At 40.2% G+C, this 20,756-nt stretch overlaps 1 protein-coding gene across 3 annotated transcripts in view; it reads right to left on the bottom strand.

Moving 5' to 3' along the window:
• Positions 1–1,184: 1,184 nt before the first annotated feature.
• CNTLN (centlein) overlaps positions 1,185–20,756 on the bottom strand; it is a 218,735-nt gene continuing 199,163 nt past the window's right edge. Inside the window, exons 24-27 of one of the 3 annotated variants that reach the window (XM_067464369.1) lie at positions 20,160–20,357; positions 13,624–13,701; positions 4,623–4,703; positions 2,279–2,343 (exon numbers count right to left, since the gene is read on the bottom strand). In XM_067464369.1, coding sequence (XP_067320470.1) covers positions 4,668–4,703; positions 13,624–13,701; positions 20,160–20,357 — 312 coding nt within the window. In that variant the 3' untranslated portion in view covers positions 2,279–2,343; positions 4,623–4,667. Of the gene's footprint in view, positions 2,344–4,622; positions 4,704–13,623; positions 13,702–20,159; positions 20,358–20,756 lie in introns of all 3 variants that reach the window. The other 2 variants (XM_060762424.2, XM_067464370.1) reach the window with 2 other exon arrangements.

Raw genomic sequence — 20,756 nt, forward strand, 5'->3', positions numbered from 1 at the left:
ATGCAAAGATACAGAATGGGGGACAATGCCTGGCTCGAGAGCAGTACGTGTGAAAAAGATCTTGGAGTCCTCGTGGACAACAAGTTAAACATGAGCCAACAATGTGATGTGGCAGCAAAAAAAGCCAATGGGACTTTGGCCTGCATCAATAGGATGTCTAGATCTAAGGAAGTAATGCTACCCCTCTATTCTGCTTTGGTTAGACCACACCTGGAATGTTGTGTCCAATTCTGGGCACCACAATTCAAGAGAGATATAGACAGGCTGGAATGTGTCCAGAGGAGGGTGACTAAAATGATCAAGGGTCTGGAGAACAAGCCCTACGAGGAGCGGCTTAGGGAACTGGGCATGTTTAGCCTGAAGAAGAGAAGGCTGAGAGGAGATATGATAGCCATGTATAAATATGTGAGAGGAAGCCACAGGGAGGAGGGAGCAAGCTTGTTTTCTGCTTCCTTGGAGACTAGGACACGGAACAATGGCTTCAAACTACAAGAGAGGAGATTCCATCTGAACATTAGGAAGAACTTCCTGACTGTGAGAGCCATTCAGCAGTGGAACTCTCTGCCCCAGAGTGTTGTGGAGGCTCCTTCTTTGGAAGCTTTTAAGCAGAGGCTGGATGGCCATCTGTCAGGGGTGATTTGAATGCAATATTCCTGCTTCTTGGCAGGGGGTTGGACTGGATGGCCCATGAGGTATCTTCCAACTCTTTGATTCTATGATTCTATATGTTGCTTGATTAGTGCTTTGGCGTGATCATGCTCCATACTGAGTAGTAACCCTGGGGAGAAGCCCAGCAATGAGATTCTCATTGTTACTGCCTGTTTCCATGTGGACTGGAAGTCATGCTTCATGGTTAGTGGGGCAAGACCTGGGGGCTTGCTGGATATTCTGAGTCAGTAGTTAAGTATGACACCCACACTCTGGCCTCCACGTTCATTGGTTTAAGAATATATACAACAGAAAGAAATAGGAATGGTTATTCTCTAACTCACAGTGCTAAAAAATAATGCTTGGAGGAAAAACATGATTTTTTTCTGCAACTTGTTCCTTAATTCAAAACATACATTTGTCCCTGAGTCACTCTTTTGGACATACTTTCAGTTAGGATATTTATTGAAGAATATGTGTATTATCGTTTCATACGGAAGACTGAATGAACTTCCAAGTGAAAATATTAAATTCCAAATTATTTATTTAGACAAAACATTTCTTAAATAAAATTAAATAGATTGCACATTTAATACATTTTCACAGTAAAAGAGAGAGAAAAACATACCTAATGAATGGATCCTGAATTTTACTTACTAATCATTGTTTATTTCACACTTGTTAAAAAATGATCTCATATATAGTAAAGAAAATTAATTTTAATCTTAGGAAGATTTTTTAAACAAACCAAATTGAATTTCATAACTTTGAAGGAATGAAAATTACATTCCCATACATGTTTTGTAAGTGTAATAAAAAAGTTTTGTCCAGTTTTCGTTGGTTGTATCCAATAGTCTATTTCTATAAAGCTACTGGAATTGCATCTTTTTTATGACTTCCTAATAAGAAAATACATAGGCCATCTTGGTGCATATGATTAACTATTTTCTGTTGAAATGAAAATCTACTAATGTTAAATAATAGCAGACTATTACTTAAGCATTTTGAATTTGTAGGAAAGGGATTGGAAGCCGACAGGGGCATATTGCTGTATCTCCTCTCAGGGATGGAGTAGGATCACATAGTTCTGAAACCCTAAAAAGACTTGCAACAAATGCCAAAATCCCAATACTTTTGCTACAATTTTGACAGAGATGTTAAAATTGCAGTGGTTGAGTCTAGGCAGAATTGCAAAACTGATGGAAGAAGGAGCAGAGAAAATTGCCTACCCAATCTAGAATAAGGCTAATATTTAATATCCATAACATACGAATAAATGGGGTGGAGGGAAGGAGTTCTACAGCCATTTATTCACTTAAAGGTAAGCCCCACTGTCAATACTATTTTCTTTTTGAGGACTGTTTCTTACTTTACAATAAGAAGTGAACTCACATATGTGCATGATGGTGTATATCTACTTGGAAGGTGTTGCATTTCCATTTCCTCTAAAGAAAATATGAAGTAAATGCAACAAATGCACCTGGCTACCATAAACCGAAGCTCAACAGTCACTGCAAGCCGACATCAGGAATGGAGGCAAGGCACAAAAACATGGAGGTCCTTCTTTGCTTTCAGAAGTCAGTTTGCCAGCACCTAGGTCATTTGTTTCGCCAGAGAGCTGTATTCCTCTGCCAGCTTCTTCTGCTCATTTAGTTTTTCCACCACTGCATCCATTAAATATGAAGCAAAAGGAAACTAAAAGAGAAAGAGAGTAAGAAAAATGATCAGCGAGGACTATATTTTTCTACCGCCAAAAACATTTACTAAGTATCTCGCCGACATTAGATTTCACTTAGTTCTGACACTGGCACACTTGCCCCTGCCCGCTCTCTCCTAAAACAGATCCTCCTGATTAGTGTGTGTAACTGTTCCTTATCATAAAAATGATAAAAGAGCAGAATAAAATGAAAAAAGATAAACGCCTTATTGAACAATTCATGGTTTACTGACCATGTTAATGATGTAATCTGCAATACCAGCAGCTCTGTCATTTATCTTCAATCAGCTGATCAATATGAGGTTACAGTCATCTCTGGGGCACTTATAAGTGGACGTAGCACTGCATGCTGACTGCTCTCCGGAGAGGGAGAGATGGAGCTATCAATACAGTTCCTAAGGCTGAGGGCAAATGCTTTCGGAGCCATGTAGTGAAACTTGGGTGACAAAATGCAGAAAAATATCTTCATAGATCAAGATGTGATAGAGAAGCTGAAGTCTAATGCAACAACGGAGGGTGAAGAGGGAGATGGTCTATGCTTACTTCCTCTCACTCATGTTAGAGAGCCAGTGTATTCCCAGGAAGGTTGTAGTTAACCTGGGACTAAGTCTTCATTGCATGACAACTCACCAGTACTTGTTCTGTAAGAGTAGCATCCCTCATTAGAAAGGATGAGATGAGTTGCCAAGCTGTGATCTTATGATAATTTTGAGGTTTCTTCATCAGCAGGCCATAAAATAAAAATGGTGAAATCCAGGGGGGAAATGACTACACAAAAAATTGCAGAAATTGTCAGCTCTTACACTGGATACTCCATTGTGAGTTGGGAATAAAATGCTGAAATCTAAGCGTGATTACTGTTCAGACAGATGGAACAAAATGGAAGATTAAGCAATAATGTGAATTCACTTTGTTGACAACTTTGCGTTAGATCGGGGGTTATAAAATCTGTAGTATTGTTTTGGAATCTATTGCAGAAGATTTGCACAAGGGGGGATTAGCACATACGTCTTGAGATGTGACATGAAGCTTTTTATTTATTTATTTATTTACTTACTTACTATGCTTCTATACCGCCATTTTCAGCCCGAAGGCGACTCATGGCGGTTTACAAAACGGCACAATTCAATGCCCACAACAGTACAAAAATAAATTAAACATTAAAAACATTTAACACAGGTAAAAATTCATTACAATTAACATCAGTAACACAATAAAAAATGTAAGTCCTCCGTATTTCATTACCAGTCATTATTTTTGCCCACAATACAAGAAATAGCACACTGCTTCCTATCAACATGTTGTCTGATGACAATGGCTGCAAGACCCCTAACCCCCCCCCCCCTTCCTCACTCTTCTTCATCAACCTCAGTTGTACTTCTGATTAGCTCCCATCCATGGGAGGTAGTGGCCATATCTCTTAAATCTTTTCCAAATGGCCACCACACATTGCAATTTTTCACTCTTCTTTGTACATGAATATATATATTACACACACACACACAAAGAGAGAGAGTATTCCATATAAAAGTTATTAAGATCTATGTTAGTCCATGCATTTGATTCATTTTTTAAAAATTCTGTGGAAGTGCTAGCAAACACTAGAACTCTTTTTGTTTACTGTGCTATATTATCAGTACCAATTTATGCTATAATCTGAAGTGTACATTAGGACAAAGATTTACTTTGCAACAAGCATATTGTTCCAGCTGGAAAAAAAGTATGTGACTCTGTACATGTGTTTTCCTACATTCAGCTTTTCCTCATCCATGTAGAAAAAATGTTCATTATGAAGCAGCCTTTAGTATTTCTATTCTCCAAAGTCCCTGAAACTTGTCTTTCCCCACACAGACCACATTTACTTTTGATACATCTGTATTTTTTACTAATAATGTTCTGCCTTAGATGAATTTATTACTTCACCACTATCTGGGGGCTCAGATCATTCTATATTTTACTTGCTGTTCACTACTTTCTAGGCTGCTTTATCACTGTAAAATGATTTTTAAGGAGGTGATTCTATCTTAATCATTCAAGGCAATCAAGGATAAGGGAAGCTTGAATTGTTGCAGATCTCTTGCACATTCATCAGTTTCCAAGCCAAGTTCTTATCTAGTTCTCCTTAAAGATATACATCCTGCACTGAATCTTTGCACCCTTCATCTTCAATAGAAGCTTGTCATGTTTTTATTAATGGTTCAGTAAATATACTGTGATTTCTTCTATGGGTTAATAATTCCTAAATAAAAGAACTCACCTTGTAGCGTGCAGTCAAATTTTGGCTGCTGCCCAAATGATCTCTCTATTCAGCATGTAGATATGTAGTGCAGAACATAAACTAAATGTAGGAGACATCGTTCAATAGGATTTACAGGTGTTACAGTCAGCACAGCCAACAGTGAAAAATGTAGTGCAACCAAATCTACAGGGCCTCATGATTCCCACCCCAAGGTAGAGACTGGCAATATGAAAGTATTATAGTTAGTAAATATAGGTGGTATAGTATGGTATTACAGTAATGATAATAATAAGAGAAAGTAGCATTTGTGCAGCAAGAGCTCATATCTCTGTTACTTTCAAATACAAACAAAATATCAATATTGACTATAGCCAGCATCAAAACCTTTATAGGAGGGTAACACCTAATGCTGCGTAAAATGGTTTAAAAGCACTTATTCAAATGAATTTAGCACAAAGAAAAAGATGGAAAAACAAGACCTCTCATAGAATCATAGAATCAAAGAGTTGGAAAGGACCTCATGGGCCATCCAGTCCAACCCCCTGCCAAGAAGCAGGAATATTGCATTCAAATCACCCCTGACAGATGGCCATCCAGCCTCTGTTTAAAAGCTTCCAAAGAAGGAGCCTCCACCACACTCCGGGGCAGAGAGTTCCACTGCTGAACGGCTCTCACAGTCAGGAAGTTCTTCCTCATGTTCAGATGGAATCTCCTCTCTCTCATGCTTCTCCTTTGTATCACCTACTTGCTTCTGCAAATTGCTCTCCAGAAGATCACTGAAAGATGTATTTGATCTGAGAAAGGTCGATTTTGAGTCAGCTAGCTTTAGCTCGCTTCTGTACAATTTTCCATTTGAAGGAAATTTTTAATCAGCAGTTATCATCATCTTTATTTCTGTGCTGCCTTTCTCCCATGGGGAATCAAGGCGGCTAACAAATATAGCACACCTAATAAAAAATTAAAATATGGAGTCAGACTTCCATAGCCCCAGATTAGGCATTTAAAGCATTGCCTCACTTACAGTGTATAAATCACTGTATACAATGGGACTCTATGCAGGGTTGAGTGCCCTCACGTCGGCCATGGTGCCTGCAGAGGGCTTCTTCCTCCCAGAGGCTGTCCTGGGTCATCATAGGCAACATACCTGCTTTTGAGTGATCTGTCCCACACACCTGCATATTTGTTATGTTTTTGGGTCCATGTTGTCATAACTCTTAGGTTGGCATGTGGCATGGTCCCTGGACCTGGCTTGCTTCCGCATCGGAAGGGGGGGAACGTCCGGTGGTTACCAGGGGTGCCACATTAACCTTAGCCCGGTATTGTGCCTGCAGAACCCTGGTGTGGTATGTTGTATCAGTCACCATCAGGCTGCCCAATCCTTGATCCAGGGCCCCTGAGAGGGCAGCCAACCCTTTTTCCTATAACCAATAAACAAATTGTGGCAATTTTCTATCCCAACTCTGTGTATGTGCCATCTCTGGTTCTGGTGGCAGGAGGTGTGTTGCCCATGGACAAGCAACAGATTCCACTATTCATGGTTTGAAAATACCCCCTCCCTCCAAAAAAATCCAAAAAGGAAACCTTGATTTTACTATTGTACATAATGGGTCATCATTTTACTAAATCACTGTATACAATGGGACTCTAGCAACTACAGATTTTGGTATCCATAGGGGACCTAGAAATAGACCCCAGCAGATATTTTGTTCTTACATGATTCCATGCCTCTCTTCAAGTTCACATTTGTTGAAAGAGTATAAGGATCATTGTTGGTAAATGTTTATTCAGCTAATTTTGTATAATGCAACATACAACCACTTTCCATAAACCACAACACTGCAGCCCAGTTCCAAGAAATAGGAAACAGATTTACCCAAGTTTGTGATAGCTTGGGAGTTAATGGTGCTTGCATTATGTAATGGGTAATACTGTTCCTTCATGATTCACTCATCATACAGTTTTCAGCTTCTTTTAATGTAGGGATGCTGGAAGCCTTAATGTCTAGGGATTTTGAGAGAGCAAGTCCTCTTGAGAGCAGAGGCAAACATCAGAAAAGCAACTATTAATGTTCTGCTAAGCAAATATCTTCAGGGACAGTAAACTCCACTAGGAGACTATTAAATCTCTTCTGACAGCTAGAGAGAGGGTCTGAATGGAAATCAACCCAAGGGGTAACACTGGGCTCTGCCAAGAGCACTGTGAATAATCTCTGTCCAGCCATGCTACGATATTAATTAAAGGTGGACCTAAGAAACCAATTCAAAAATGAGAGCAACAGCTCTCTTGCTGTATCTACAATATCTGAATGGACAATCTACAGTTATGGTATAACTAAGGGCCTGTTCTTAAAACCATTGAGTGTTATCCAAATGTGTTCTTTTTCTCTTTTATATCAACTCGTGTTCTTTTCTCTTACATAAACAATTATGGTGAGCAAAATGCCAGCTTTAGTTTAAATTCACACATGCAGTTTTTCATAGGCATAACTAAAGGTGTGCAAAGTTTGGATTTTGGCAATTTGGAGATACAAACTGCTGAAATATTTGGAAAATTCGGAAAATTTGTCGATTCAGATTTTTTTTCAATGTAATATATTACTCTGTCGGAGTGGAAGGTGATGGGGAGGACAGTGGGGCTGGTTACCATGATTAACAAGGGCAGCTGCACACTATTTTTTCCTTGCCAGCCAATCAGAAGAAGAAAGCTGATCATGTGGCTTTCTGTAAAGCTTATCTATATATAGCTGCGCACAGCTCCTCCATTTTCTTTGTTAGTGGTGTGGCGTTTGAAGAGAGAATGAACATGTCCTTAGCTCCATTTGGTTTCTGCCTGTTTCTGTTTCTTAAAACGTACAGGAGTGCTAGGCTCACTATTAGCTAGCTTAGCATTTTGACAATTCTTTTTCTTTGTGACCCTTCATCGGCATCTATCTTTCTCTGTTAAAATTATCCAACTTTTATTTTCCAGGGGGGGGGGGGGAGGCTGTGAATTTTAAGGGGCATTTTAAGTGTTTTTATTTTATTTTAATGTGCTAAAACACTACTAAGATTTTATTTTTAAACTTTTGCTTTTTAAACCTGACTAGTGTGGGATAGAGATTGTTACTTAGTCACCTTGAGTCCCCATGGGGAGAAAAGCAAAGTATTATTATTCTTAATAGTAGCTAGTCCATCTCTCCCCAACCCTTACTACCTACCTACCTACCATGTTCTGTTGCTGTAGAGAAATTCAAGGGAATACCTCTTTTGGGTTTTTTTAAAATGACATTTTATTCTTAGAAACTATAAACATTTCCGAAAAATCCGTGGATGATGAAGTGTTCTGAAATTTGTAAGGTTTAAAGTCATAAATATGCCCTACATGTGTGGCAAGTTTCATCCTGATAGCCATAAAATGGTGAAGTGCCTGAGTCTGGCCACCACTGTTCTGGTGCAGAGTTGTCATCGTTCCCCCCCCCCCCCAATCTTAGCCCTCTTCCTGCACAAGGCAGAAGCATCTCTATGATGGTGACAACAGAGAGCCATGGCTCCTTGTCCTGTAGTTGCTCTACTTGTGTGCCCCTGCCACTGGCATAAAGGAGAAGGAGCAGCCTCCACACGCTGCTGCCACCTCAGCTGCACTGCCAATCTCCAGCCTTTCCAGGCAAAACACAGAAACAAAGGCAGGAGAGCCCTGAGCACTTTGGCCAGACTTTGATTCTGTGTTTTGCCTGCTGGCCTTCTTCTCCTCCTGCTCCCCAAGAAAGAGAAAAACAAAAGGTGGCTGGGCTAGTCCATGTTTTCTTTCTCTTTGTTTTTCAGTTTATGTGGAAGCAGATGACCAGCGGGAGAAACAGGAGGGCAAAACTCAAACATTGGTTGGGGTGCATGAGGCTCTCCTGTACTTTCTTTCTGTGTTTTGCCTGGGCAGGTGAGGTGCCTTAGATGGTGGCGCATGAAACCTGTTTCTCCTCCTTAACAGTGACAGTAGGGTGTTGTCCTATGCCGGAGTGCAGTAGAGGCAGCTAGACTCAGGCATCCCTCCACAAACTAGAGGCCCAGATGGAATGGCAGCCACAACAGCCTCTGTTGCTTTGAGAGTACACACCTACGTGGTCTCATTTAGCAGTCAGGAACGCTCTTCCCCTTGCCTACAAGAACGAACATCATGGCAAGGGGTAGACCAGGCTGGTCCTCTACATCAACCAGGGAAAGATCAACTGCTTCTCCCTTCTCCACTAGTGCATTGCAATTAAGAATCAGAGTTTGGAAAAGTTACTTTTTTGACAACACTTCCCGGAATCCCCTAGCATAAATGGCCACTGGCTAAAACAAGTAACTCTTTGCTCTGCCAAGAGCTAATGCCTGAAACAGCTTTCTTGCTTTCTCCTTCCCAATCCCTTGCCCTTTTCTGTCACATCTCTCCAATGGTAGGAATAACAAGAACTTTTTAAAATAATGGTTGTCTAGAAGATATCTCTGTGTGAAGAGTGGGTTCAAAAACAACTTAAGTAAACAACCTGCCCATAATATGGTATTTGTTAATCAGGTACATTATGCATACTTTTTAAGGCAGCAAAGAATATTCTCTTTAAGTATTAACTATATAGAAAACAGAAGTGGAAATGGAATGTACACCAGAGGTGTGCCACGGTTTATGACTGCACTCCTGGGGAATCTTTAAATGACAATAAAGAACAACTAGAGTTCACTATGAAATTGCTCCCTCCCAAATTCTAATGTAGTACTAAAATGGTGCATGTCAGCAATAAAAATAAAATGTCTATGACATTTTAAATGTTATCATACTGTCACAGTGGAATAAAATTAGCTTGAAAAATGATCTAAAGAGATGTGATGCTGTTCATTTATGTATAACAGCAACAGCAGCAGTTTCCCTGTGTTCATAAAGGTTTCTCCATTAAATTTACCTCCAGTCAATAATTAGGAGTCCACAAATAAACCTAGGCAATTAAATCAATACTGTTGGGCAATTATGTTCTAGAGGCCAGGCTCAATGGCACAAGAAGACACTATATCAAACTTCAGTATTAAGTGATCTCATGTACTTTGCTGCAAGACATTTTGCAAGGAAAAAAGGCAAGGAGGGGAGAAGGACAAGCCCAGCATATCACGAAAACAGAAGTCTTAAATGAGATATGCAAACACATTTACATGAATCTAAATTGTCTAAGAGTGAATCTACATTGTAGAATTGATGCACTTTGAAACTATTTTAACTGCCATAACTTCATTGGAATCATTGGAGTTATTGTTTACAAGATCTTTGGCCTTCTCTTCCTCAGCAAACTACAACTCCCAGGATTCTACAGCATCAAGCCATGGCAATTAAAGTGGAATCAACTTGCATTAATTCTATAGTGTAGCTGCACCCTAAATCTCTTTCTAAGCCTTACTCCCTACTTAGAAATAAAGAGTTTCAAAGTGGAAATTTCAATAGGACACTACACTTATTATCCTAAATACCGTATTTATTTGATTGTAAGATGCCATTGATTTTAAGACACACCCTAATTTCCATAAAACCATCGTCAACAAAACTACATAAGACACACCTACGATTCCAAGACACAACCCATTTTGGAAATGTTTATCTGGGTAAATAAGGGAGTCTTAGAATTGAAGAAATACTGTATATTCCTAGGTACAGATTGTTTCTTTAGGCCCCTCCTGATCAGGTTTTCTTCCAATTACATGAACAATATTCTTCCAACAACATTACTACTATGTAGGAAAATGGTCCACAATACCCAGGCATTGGATGTGGAACAAATAGATTTGTATATAGAAAATATGTCCATGTGTTCCAAGGCCATGGCCAATTCCATGTTCTACCTAGCAAAAGAAAATTGGGAATCAAAGTCAATCACTTTAGGGCTCCTTGTAAAAGAGATTTAAATCTATTGAGTAAATCAACCCTTTTACCTCACATCTATCCAAATGGTTTGTGTATCTGTAGTGACAGAAATAGTACAATTTAGATCCTAAATAAAGGCTACCATCCTAAAGACGAAAACATGGAGTAAGCTCCATTTACCTCTATGGGGCTCATTACCAATGAAATAGGTTCACTATGTAAATGATTTAGTTGTTGAATTGAAAAAATCTGCCTCCATGCCACACCACAAGTACATTTCAAATGACAATCTAACAACTGTCTAATGAAGTTTAAGTAACAGTAAAGGCAGAAAAATATAGAGACTTGTATAGATGTAACTCTTGAGACTTTCAACCATAGTTAAAAGTGGAAGGTTTCCCTGCCTTTCTTTGTTTTCTCCAGAAATGATTTTATAGCAGCATCACTGTGAACTATAATTAAACTACCTGTAGTTCTGTCTAATTAAGACTTCAGAGTAAGGGTGTTTCTACACTGACTGCTTATCCCGGATTAGCACTAGAATGATTTATGCCCCCACAGCTGCTCCAGAGGTGGGAGGGTGTCCTGATTATCTGGTGACACTGAACACTGACAGTCCCCTCTTGTTTTCCTTGTTGTTGTGGCTTCCAGGCGTAATATGCCTTGTGCCAGTCACACATTGCCAGGAGTAATGTTGACCAGGGTACCAGAGCAAAAAGGGAGAGGGGAGAAAGGACAAATCATCCCCTCCTTTTCCAACTCCCTTCTCCGATTGTCTTGTTGCTCTGGCTAGAGTCACCCTAGGTGATAAGTGACCAACATAACTCATGTTGTGTCCGCTGGTCACTGTAACAAGAAGAATGAGAAAGGATGATGAATGACATCCTATGTCTCCAAGTCGACCAAGCCTAGGAAGCATACAATGGCTGTGTAAACAGTTGCAGCTGGTTACATGTGCCTAAAATTACAGTTCCTCTGGATTTGAGGCAGAATTTGGAGAAACCAACAATTTTGGTTAACACAGTTCAATGTCATGTTAAGTAAGTTTGGCCCACATTAACCTGTATCAGTTCTATGTGTAGTTTAGCTGCCACAGAGCTGATTCATGGGCCCTTCACACTAAGTGGTGAATGTAGATGTACTCATTCTCTTGGCTGAGACAATGCCCTGTTTATCAGTAATCTCAGTGAATATAAGTAATGATAAAACATTTTGCAAGCCCAGCAGTCATGGGAAGGGTAGTCCAAATGCATGCCAAGAGAGAGGGAGACAACACTGATGAAGTTGGAGAATGGATATTTGATTTTGTTTGTCAGCTCCCAATCTCTGAATCACAGTTGAAGAACTACAAGGGTTACATATGAATCAAGGAGGGATTACATACTATAAGCATCCTATTGTGAATGCATGCTTCTAACATTTCAGGGATTCTGGCAAGGAAACTGTTGCCACTATTTTAACAAAATGTATTTTCTCATAATGAATTAATAGCAGTCATGACTGTAATAACACACTGGAAGTTAGGATGATATGCTAAAAATGTACCCTATTTTTAGCTGGTTACCTTGAATGGATCTTGCATGTTTCCCTCTCTAAAGAGAATTACCACAATAAACATGCAAGAATTTGCACAACAAACACCTAATCTTGTGCTTATTTTATTACTAGAAGCACTTTTTCCCAGCTAGGAAAACTAAAAGGATAAATATGTTATCGTGGAAAGAACTTTAAAAATCTAGTTCATGTTGTCAGCCATCTTGACACAAAAGCTGCTATGACTAGAAAAGCAGGGCTCTCACCTGCCAATAAGCTGCCCTTGATCACTTACAAGAGGGGAGCTTCCCAACAGACTGTGTGTGTATTAAAAAAAAAGACTTGAAAGAGAAGAAAAAGTATCACACAGGTCACAGCGGCAGCCTCAATGGACCCCTCAGGGATTTCAACTAGTCTCAGCCTTGTCATCCTCTATGCAGCTTTCCACTCTGCCCAGAAAATGTCGATAGGAAAATGTTTGAGGGGCCTCTGGTGGAAATTTTTTCATTCTTTCTGCATTGACAGGATGCCAAATCAATATTTACTTCCCACTAACAAGCTGCTTGAGGTCTCAGTAGAAAATATTGTAGAGAATGCGGGAAGACACGGTAATAAACAGCTGTCTGGCTGTGAGGAAAACATGAATTGACTGGAAACAGGTCCATAGTAAAAGGTCACTGAAACCCATGAACTCCTCAGGTGTCCATATCAACTACTAACTTTAAAGGCACATAATAAAAAAGAATCTCTTTTTCCGGAGACGTGTGAGGGAATGGATCCTTTTCCCTCCACCAAGGATATAGATGGACTCAATAATTTAATTAATACATTTGCCAAGATGTGTAGTTGTCTCCCTAGATGTTTTATTTTCTCTCTGTAAAGTTAGCTCAAACAAATCTAGTGTTAACCTTTCCTCTATCTCATGCAAAGCCTCTAAGTTGAACAGAAAATAATGCTTAGGAAACGCAGTTGAAAATTCTATGCACATTTTAAAAACATATCATTTTGCTCCAAACCTAGACATTTAAATACACTTTGATTGCACCTCAACATGAGCCTCTCAATTCAAGTGAATTCTATTGGGAGCTATTCAATATGTCTTCCTTTTCTATACTTTAGCTGGTGCTCAGTGGGATGGGCTCTATATTGGCAGAAAAGTGGGGAGAAATCAAATTAATTGTCAAATAAAAGAGAGATTAATTTTAAGTTGCACTGCTTTTACTGGCACTCTTGACTACTATTTCTTTGCCATGTCTGGTAAGAAATGAGCTGCTTCTCACCTGGCAAATGACCCTTTCCATTGGAAAAGAAGAGGTGGTTTAATAGGAGAATTTGGTGAGTAACAAATCCTTCACACTTTTTTGGCTTAGCCATTACCACAATCTCCATCCAAAGAGTTAGGGTCCTCCTCAGCTAAGCTATGCCCTTAACCAGCTAGACTGAAGGAAGTTCTCACTGATCCCCTGTTGAGAAAGCCAGTCAATAATTGTCAAAAACCACAGTATTGTTTTGCTATTCAAAGTGCTGTGAAGATACCAACTCTCTTCTGGAGTCAAGAGTTGCCTGTCACTCAATCAACAATTGCCTGCAGCCTTGGTTACAATTGATCAAGGAGGAAAGAAATGATTACCTGTCCTTCAAGAAGTTTCTGTAAGTAGGACATCCATTCTTTGTCATTTTCGTATTCCATTTTCATCTGTTCAGTTTCCTAAAAATAAAGTAATCAATGGTGCCTTACAATCTCTCAGCAACATGGTGAAGAAGTTTAAACCTACTAGCTGTTGCTTAAAATATCACATTACATGAAGCAAAGAACATGAAGGAGAGAAAGAGAACAAATTCTCCCAGATGACCATCAAGCTATGCTTTCTTCAAGGTAACCAAACTCTAGAGCCTTTACCTTGATGAGTCTCCAACATGCTGTTAATTTGGATGTCAGCTTCCTGGTTGAGCAGGCAAGCCTGGCTACACAATCGATAGATAAAATATGGTAGATTTCAGACAGCACTTGGCAGGCATTGTTTGAAAAGCAATCTCAACTTTTAAATGGAAAAAAATAATTAAAATGTTCTAAAAATTGTTACAAAATTACTTCTAATTAAATAAAGCCATAATAAACTTATCGGACTTAAAGGGGACATAGAATCATAGAATCATAGAATCAAAGAGTTGGAAGAGACCTCATGGGCCATCCAGTCCAACCCCCTGCCAAGAAGCAGGAATATTGCATTCAAATCACCCCTGACAAATGGCCATCCAGCCTCTGCTTAAAAGCTTCCAAAGAAGGAGCCTCCACCACACTCCAGGGCAGAGAGTTCCACTGCTGAACGGCTCTCACAGTCAGGAAGTTCTTCCTAATATTCAGATGGAATCTCCTCTCTTGTAGTTTGAAGCCATTGTTCCGCGTCCTAGTCTCCAAGGAAGCAGAAAACAAGCTTGCTCCCTCCTCCCTGTGGCTTCCTCTCACATATTTATACATGGCTATCATATCTCCTCTCAGTCTTCTCTTCTTCAGGCTAAACATGCCCAGTTCCCTAAGCCGCTCCTCATAGGGCTTGTTCTCCAGACCCTTGATCATTTTAGTCGCCCACCTCTGGACACATTCCAGCTTGTCAATATCTCTCTTGAATTGTGGTGCCCAGAATTGGACACAGTATTCCAGATGTGGTCTAACCAAAGCAGAATAGAGGGGTAGCATTACTTCCTTAGATCTAGACACTATGCTCCTATTGATGCAGGCCAAAATCCCATTGGCTTTTTTTGCCGCCACATCACATTGTTGGCTCATGTTTAACTTGTTGTCCACGAGGACTCCAAGATCTTTTTCACACGTACTGCTCTCGAACCAGGCATTGTCCCCCATTCTGTATCTTTGCATTTCATTTTTTCTGCCAAAGTGGAGTATCTTGCATTTGTCACTGTTGAACTTCATTTTGTTAGTTTTGGCCCATCTCTCTAATCTGTCAAGATCGTTTTGAATTCTGCTCCTGTCCTCTGGACTATTGGCTATCCCTCCCAATTTGGTGTCATCTGCAAACTTGATGATCATGCCTTCTAGCCCTTCATCTAAGTCATTAATAAAGATGTTGAACAGGACCGGGCCCAGGACGGAACCCTGCGGCACTCCGCTCGTCACTTCTTTCCAAGATGAAGAGGAAGCATTAGTGAGCACTCTCTGTGTTCGTCCACTTAACCAATTACAGATCCACCTCACCGTAGTTTTGCCTAGCCCACATTGGACTAGTTTCCTTGCCAGAAGGTCATGGGGGACCTTGTTGAAGGCCTTACTGAAATCCAGGTACGCTACATCCACGGCATTCCCCGCATCTACCCAGCTTGTAGCTCTATCGAAGAAAGAGATCAGATTAGTCTGGCATGACTTGTTTTTGATAAATCCATGTTGACTATTAGCGATGACTGCATTTGTTTCTAAGTGTTTGCAGACCGCTTCCTTAACAATCTTTTCCAGAATCTTGCCAGGTATCGACGTGAGGCTGACCGGACGGTAGTTGTTTGGGTCATCCTTTTTTCCCTTCTTGAAGATTGGGACCACATTGGCCCTCCTCCAATCTGCTGGAACTTCTCCCGTTCTCCAAGAACTCTCAAAGATGGTTGCCAATGGTTCCGAAATGACTTCCGCTAGTTCCTTCAGTACTCTTGGGTGTAGTTGATCTGGCCCTGGGGACTTGAACTCATTAAGAGCGGCCAGGTATTCCTGGACGACTTCTTTCCCAATTTGGGGTTGGATGTCCTCCAATCCCTCATCCACTCCATCTTGCTGAGGTTGAAGACTCTCTTTTTGTGAGAAGACCGAGGCAAAGAAGGCATTAAGTAGTTCTGCCTTTTCCCTGTCCCCTGTCAGCATTGCCCCATCTTCTCCTCGAAGAGGTCCTATCGCCTCCTTGTTTTTCCTTTTTCTACTGACATAAGAATAGAAGCCCTTTTTATTGTTTTTAATGTCCCTGGCAAGTCTGAGCTCGTTTTTTGCTTTAGCTTTGCGGACCTTTTCCCTATTTGTTTGAATTCTTCTTTGGTGATTTCTCCCTTTTTCCACTTCTTGTGCATGTCTCTTTTGTGTCTTAGCACAGTTAGAAGTTCTTTGGACATCCATTCTGGCTTCTTTGCACTTGTCCTATTTTTTCTCTTTGTTGGCACGGTTTGCAATTGCGCCTTGAGTATTTCACTCTTGAGAAATTCCCATCCATCCGTAGCTCCCTTGTCTTTTAGTATCTGTGTCCATGGAATGCTGCTCAGCGTTTCCTTCATTTTTTGGAAATCAGCTCTCCTAAAGTCCAAAATGCGGGTTTGACTTGTCTTAGTTTCGGCCTTCCTTTGTACCTCAAATTGCAGGAGCACATGGTCACTTGCCCCTAAAGATCCTACCACTTCGACCGCATCGATCAGGTCCTCCGCATTTGTTAGGATGAGATCAAGAGTAGCCAATCCCCTTGTTGCCTCTTCTACCTTCTGGACCATGAAATTGTCTGCAAGGCAAGCGAGGAATTTGTTGGACCTTGTACTCTTGGCCGAGTTTGTTTTCCAGCAAATATCGGGATAGTTGAAATCGCCCATGACTACTACATCACTTTTCTGTGCCTGTTTGGTCAACTGTTGGCAGAAGACTTCATCAAGATCTTCCTCCTGGCTTGGGGGTCTGTAGTAGACGCCTACAACGACATCTTTTTGAGTCCCAGTTTCCTTGATTCTTATCCAGATGATTTCAAGCTGGTTTCCCAGATTGCTGTCTTGAATTTCTTCTGCAGCATAAGAGTTTTTGACATATAAGGCTACTCCGCCTCCTCTCCCCTTTGTTCGGTTTCTGTGAAAGAGGTTATACCCCTCGATATCTACATTCCAGCGATAGGAGTCATCCCACCAGGTTTCAGTGATGGCTATGATATCATATTTGTGGTGTAGTGCTAGAAGTTGGAGTTCGTCTTGTTTATTTCCCATGCTCTGTGCATTAGTGTAAAGACATGTGAGCCCCTGGGATCTTCCCTTGAGCTGTTTAATTGGGATTATTGTGCTTTTGGTACTTGGTCCTTGTTGTGTTTGTGCAGCCCTCCGTTTAGCCTTCTGGCGATTCCCAGACATTATGGGTAAAGTAGTGTTCGCAAGGCTGTTGTCCCCCTCCCCCGGTGGACCTAGTTTAAAGTGCGTCTAATGAGGTTTGCGAGTCTGTGAGCAAAAAGGTGTTTTCCTACTTGTGTGAGATGCACCCCATCCCTTGCCAGTAGGCCATCCTCCTGGAATAGCAGGCCATGGTCGAGGAAGCCAAAGCGATCCTCCTGACACCATTTTCCAAGCCAGTCATTGACCTGTACTATTTTTCTGGCTCTTGTGGGTCCGTGTCTTACAACAGGGAGGAGGGATGAAAAGACCACCTGTACATTACATTCTTTTAGCATTGCTCCTAGAGCTCGAAAATCATTTGTGATCTTTTGAAACGTATGCCTTGCAGTATGACCCTCTTGATTTTTTAAGTTTGTTGTTTAACATTGTTTAACTTCATTATGTTTTGCTGTTGTTAACTGCTGTCAAGTCCACTTCATCTCATGATGAACACATGAATGGAAGACCTCCAAGTCACGCTATCACCAACTGCCCACTCAGGTCTTGTAGACTCAAAGCTGTGAATTCTTTGATTAATGTATTATCGAAGACTTTCAAGGCACACCTAAAAACTGTCAGGCCATCAAATGCTAATCAAGGTGGCCAATTGAAACATTCACTTCTAGCTCCAATAGACAATAGTACTTTCTTCCACCCTGGACTTTCCACAGATATATAAACCCAATTTTCCTAGTTTCCAACAGACCTCACAACTTCTGAGGATGCCTGCCATAGTTGCAGGTGAAATGTCAGATAATGCTTCTAGAACATGGCCATACAGCCCGAAAAACCTTCAACAACCCAGGTTTTTTTATTAAGTTTATCCACATGGAGCACAGTCTTCCTCTTTTCCTACAGCCACCTACCTTACCAAGCATTACTGTCTTTGAGTCATATCTTCTCATGAGATGGCCAAAATATGCCATGTCCAAGTAATCTGGGCTTCTAAGGGGAGTTAAAATATTATTTGCTCAAGGACCCATTAAATCAGGAATTTTTGGCGATTCACAGCATTTGTAAAAAACTTTTTCCGGATCACATTTAAAATGAGTTGATTTCTTCCCATGAAATGTATTGACTATTCAGCTTTCAAATATTCAGAAATGGGAAATAAGATGGCACTGGAAATGCTAACTTTTCTATCCAGTGACGTATCTTGACACTTTGGGATTTTGTCTAGTTTCTTCATAGCTGCCACTCCAAGCCCAAATTTTCTTCTAATTCTTTGACTGCATCTCCATTTTGATAAATGACTGAACCAAAGGATGGAAAACCTTGAACTATTTTCAATGTCTTCATCTTCTGTATAACTGTTATGTAAATCATCTGTGGTTATCATTTTTGTTATCTTAATGTTTAACATTAAACCTGCCTATGCATTTTCTTCCTTGACCTTCTTCAGTAATAACTGCAAGTCTATTTTCTACTAGTTGTGTCATCTACCTATTATAAATTCTTGATGTTCTTTCTTCTAATTTCCCTGTCTCCTTCCTCCACCTCTAATCTTGCTTTACATATGATATGTTCAGCATACAAGTTACACTGACAGGTGATAAAATGCAGCCTTGCTTTGGTTACACGATGCTTCCCTATGTGAGATACTGGTAGGGTAAAAATGCTGAAGGGTGCTGAAGACATTGGGAAAAATTAGAAGATTACAAAATAAAGAATCTCGCGATTATCAATGGGATCCCATCTTGGATTTATGTTTTTCAGTGCTCCACATCACTTGTACATAATTGGCAGCCATATATATGTTTTGTAAACATACAATACTTCTAAAGCAAAAGAGTTAAAACAGAAAAGCAAAATCTCTGCAACATGAAGAATGGACACTTATTTAACAAGAGTAAGGAACAAAGAAATTGGAAATAAGGCCGATAATTTAGCAAAAAGCCATGCAACTGATATTTATTTGGGTTGAGTGGCATATAAAGGCTGTTTATAAAGACTTTATTTATGATGTTTTGGAAAATATTTATGCCGTATTAAGTTAAGGCTTACAAGATCCGAATCTTTACACAACCATGGAATTGAGGGTAAAAGCCTAGGATTAGGATAGCTTCTTTTTTCAGGAAAAATCATATTGGGCTGTGATCCAATGGCCCATTTAAAACCTCCTAACAAAGAAGAAAAACATTTTTGAGATGCAGTATTACAGCTGCACATGGTACAGAACTTATGGGGAAAAAAACAATTTAGGGCATAAACATTGAAAACGACAAACTAAGGAGGGCGACCAAAATTCCAGAGGAGGGAGAGAGGAGAGAGAACTTCCTGACTGTGAGAGCCGTTCAGCAGTGGAACTCTCTGCCCCGGAGTGTGGTGGAGGCTCCTTCTTTGGAAGCTTTTAAGCAGAGGCTGGATGGCCATCTGTCAGGGGTGATTTGAATGCAATATTCCTGCTTCTTGGCAGGGGGTTGGACTGGATGGCCCATGAGGTCTCTTCCAACTCTTTGATTCTATGATTCTATGATTAAAGAGCCATTCACCAGAACAACATCAAACGAAGGAAAAACTCAAAGTGAACAATATATTACATTTCTGGAGCTCACTGAATTTCCTTATATACTCATATATAAATCTAGATATTTTAGTCAAAAATCAACACAAAAGACTTAGGTTGGCTTATCCTTGGGTCAGTGTGAGTATTGCACTTTAACTTTTATTTTAAAAAGGAACCATCCCTTTCTCTGAGCAGTGGCAAAAGTCAAAAGCTTAGTCTATCATAGGAGAGCCTAAAAGAAGCACAAACTCTCTCTATTCTCTCCACCATGACTCTGCGTCAAGCCTTTTTGAATGCCTGGGTGGAAAAATGGAAGCAGTAAGGGGTGGCTGGCACTGAGGTGGCATGGTATTTCTCCTCTATGTGGATATGACCTTTATCCATGGGTCATACCCAATCCATAATTCTAACCTCAAGACCTGCCCCCAGCTTGAACATGAGGGGTACTTATACATAAGCATATGGGGTAAATAGAGCTATACCAATCCAAACCAGCATTAAGACCAGATATTGATTTATAGTCCAATAAAGTGTCAGTAGTAACTTACCTCATCATCTTCAAAATCAAGAATATCCTGTAAATCTGTCTTGGAAATATTAAGGATAGATGCTGCCAAGTACTGGGCTCGGTTAACAGACTCTTTGGAAATGCCAGGACCACATTTTCTCTCTTGTTGCAGTTTTTTGGCACATCTGATTCTTGTTCTCGTCTCTTTCACATTACGTTGTAATTCGGTGGCCAAAGTCTAAGAAAGCAAAATAGATATATTCATGTATGTTTGATCAAGCCAGTAACTAGAGCAGTGCTTCTCAACCTTCCTAATTGCGCATCCCCTTATTACGGTTTCTCATGTTGTGGTGACTCCGAACAATAAAATTATTTTCGTTGCTACTTCATAATTGTAATTTTGCTACTGTTATGAATCGTAACATATCTGATATGCAGGATGCATTTTCATTCACTGGACCAAATTTGGTACAAATACACCATACGCCCAAATTTGAATACTGGTAGGATTGGGGGCTTACTGATTTTGTCATTTGGAAGTTGTAGTTGCTGGGATTTATACTTAATTTACAATCAAAGAGCATTCTAAACTCCACTAGCAATGGAACTGAACCAAACTTGGCATACAAAACTCCTG

The sequence above is a fragment of the Anolis sagrei genome, chromosome 2, assembly GCF_037176765.1.
Source record: "Anolis sagrei isolate rAnoSag1 chromosome 2, rAnoSag1.mat, whole genome shotgun sequence".
Taxonomy (NCBI): domain Eukaryota; kingdom Metazoa; phylum Chordata; class Lepidosauria; order Squamata; family Dactyloidae; genus Anolis; species Anolis sagrei.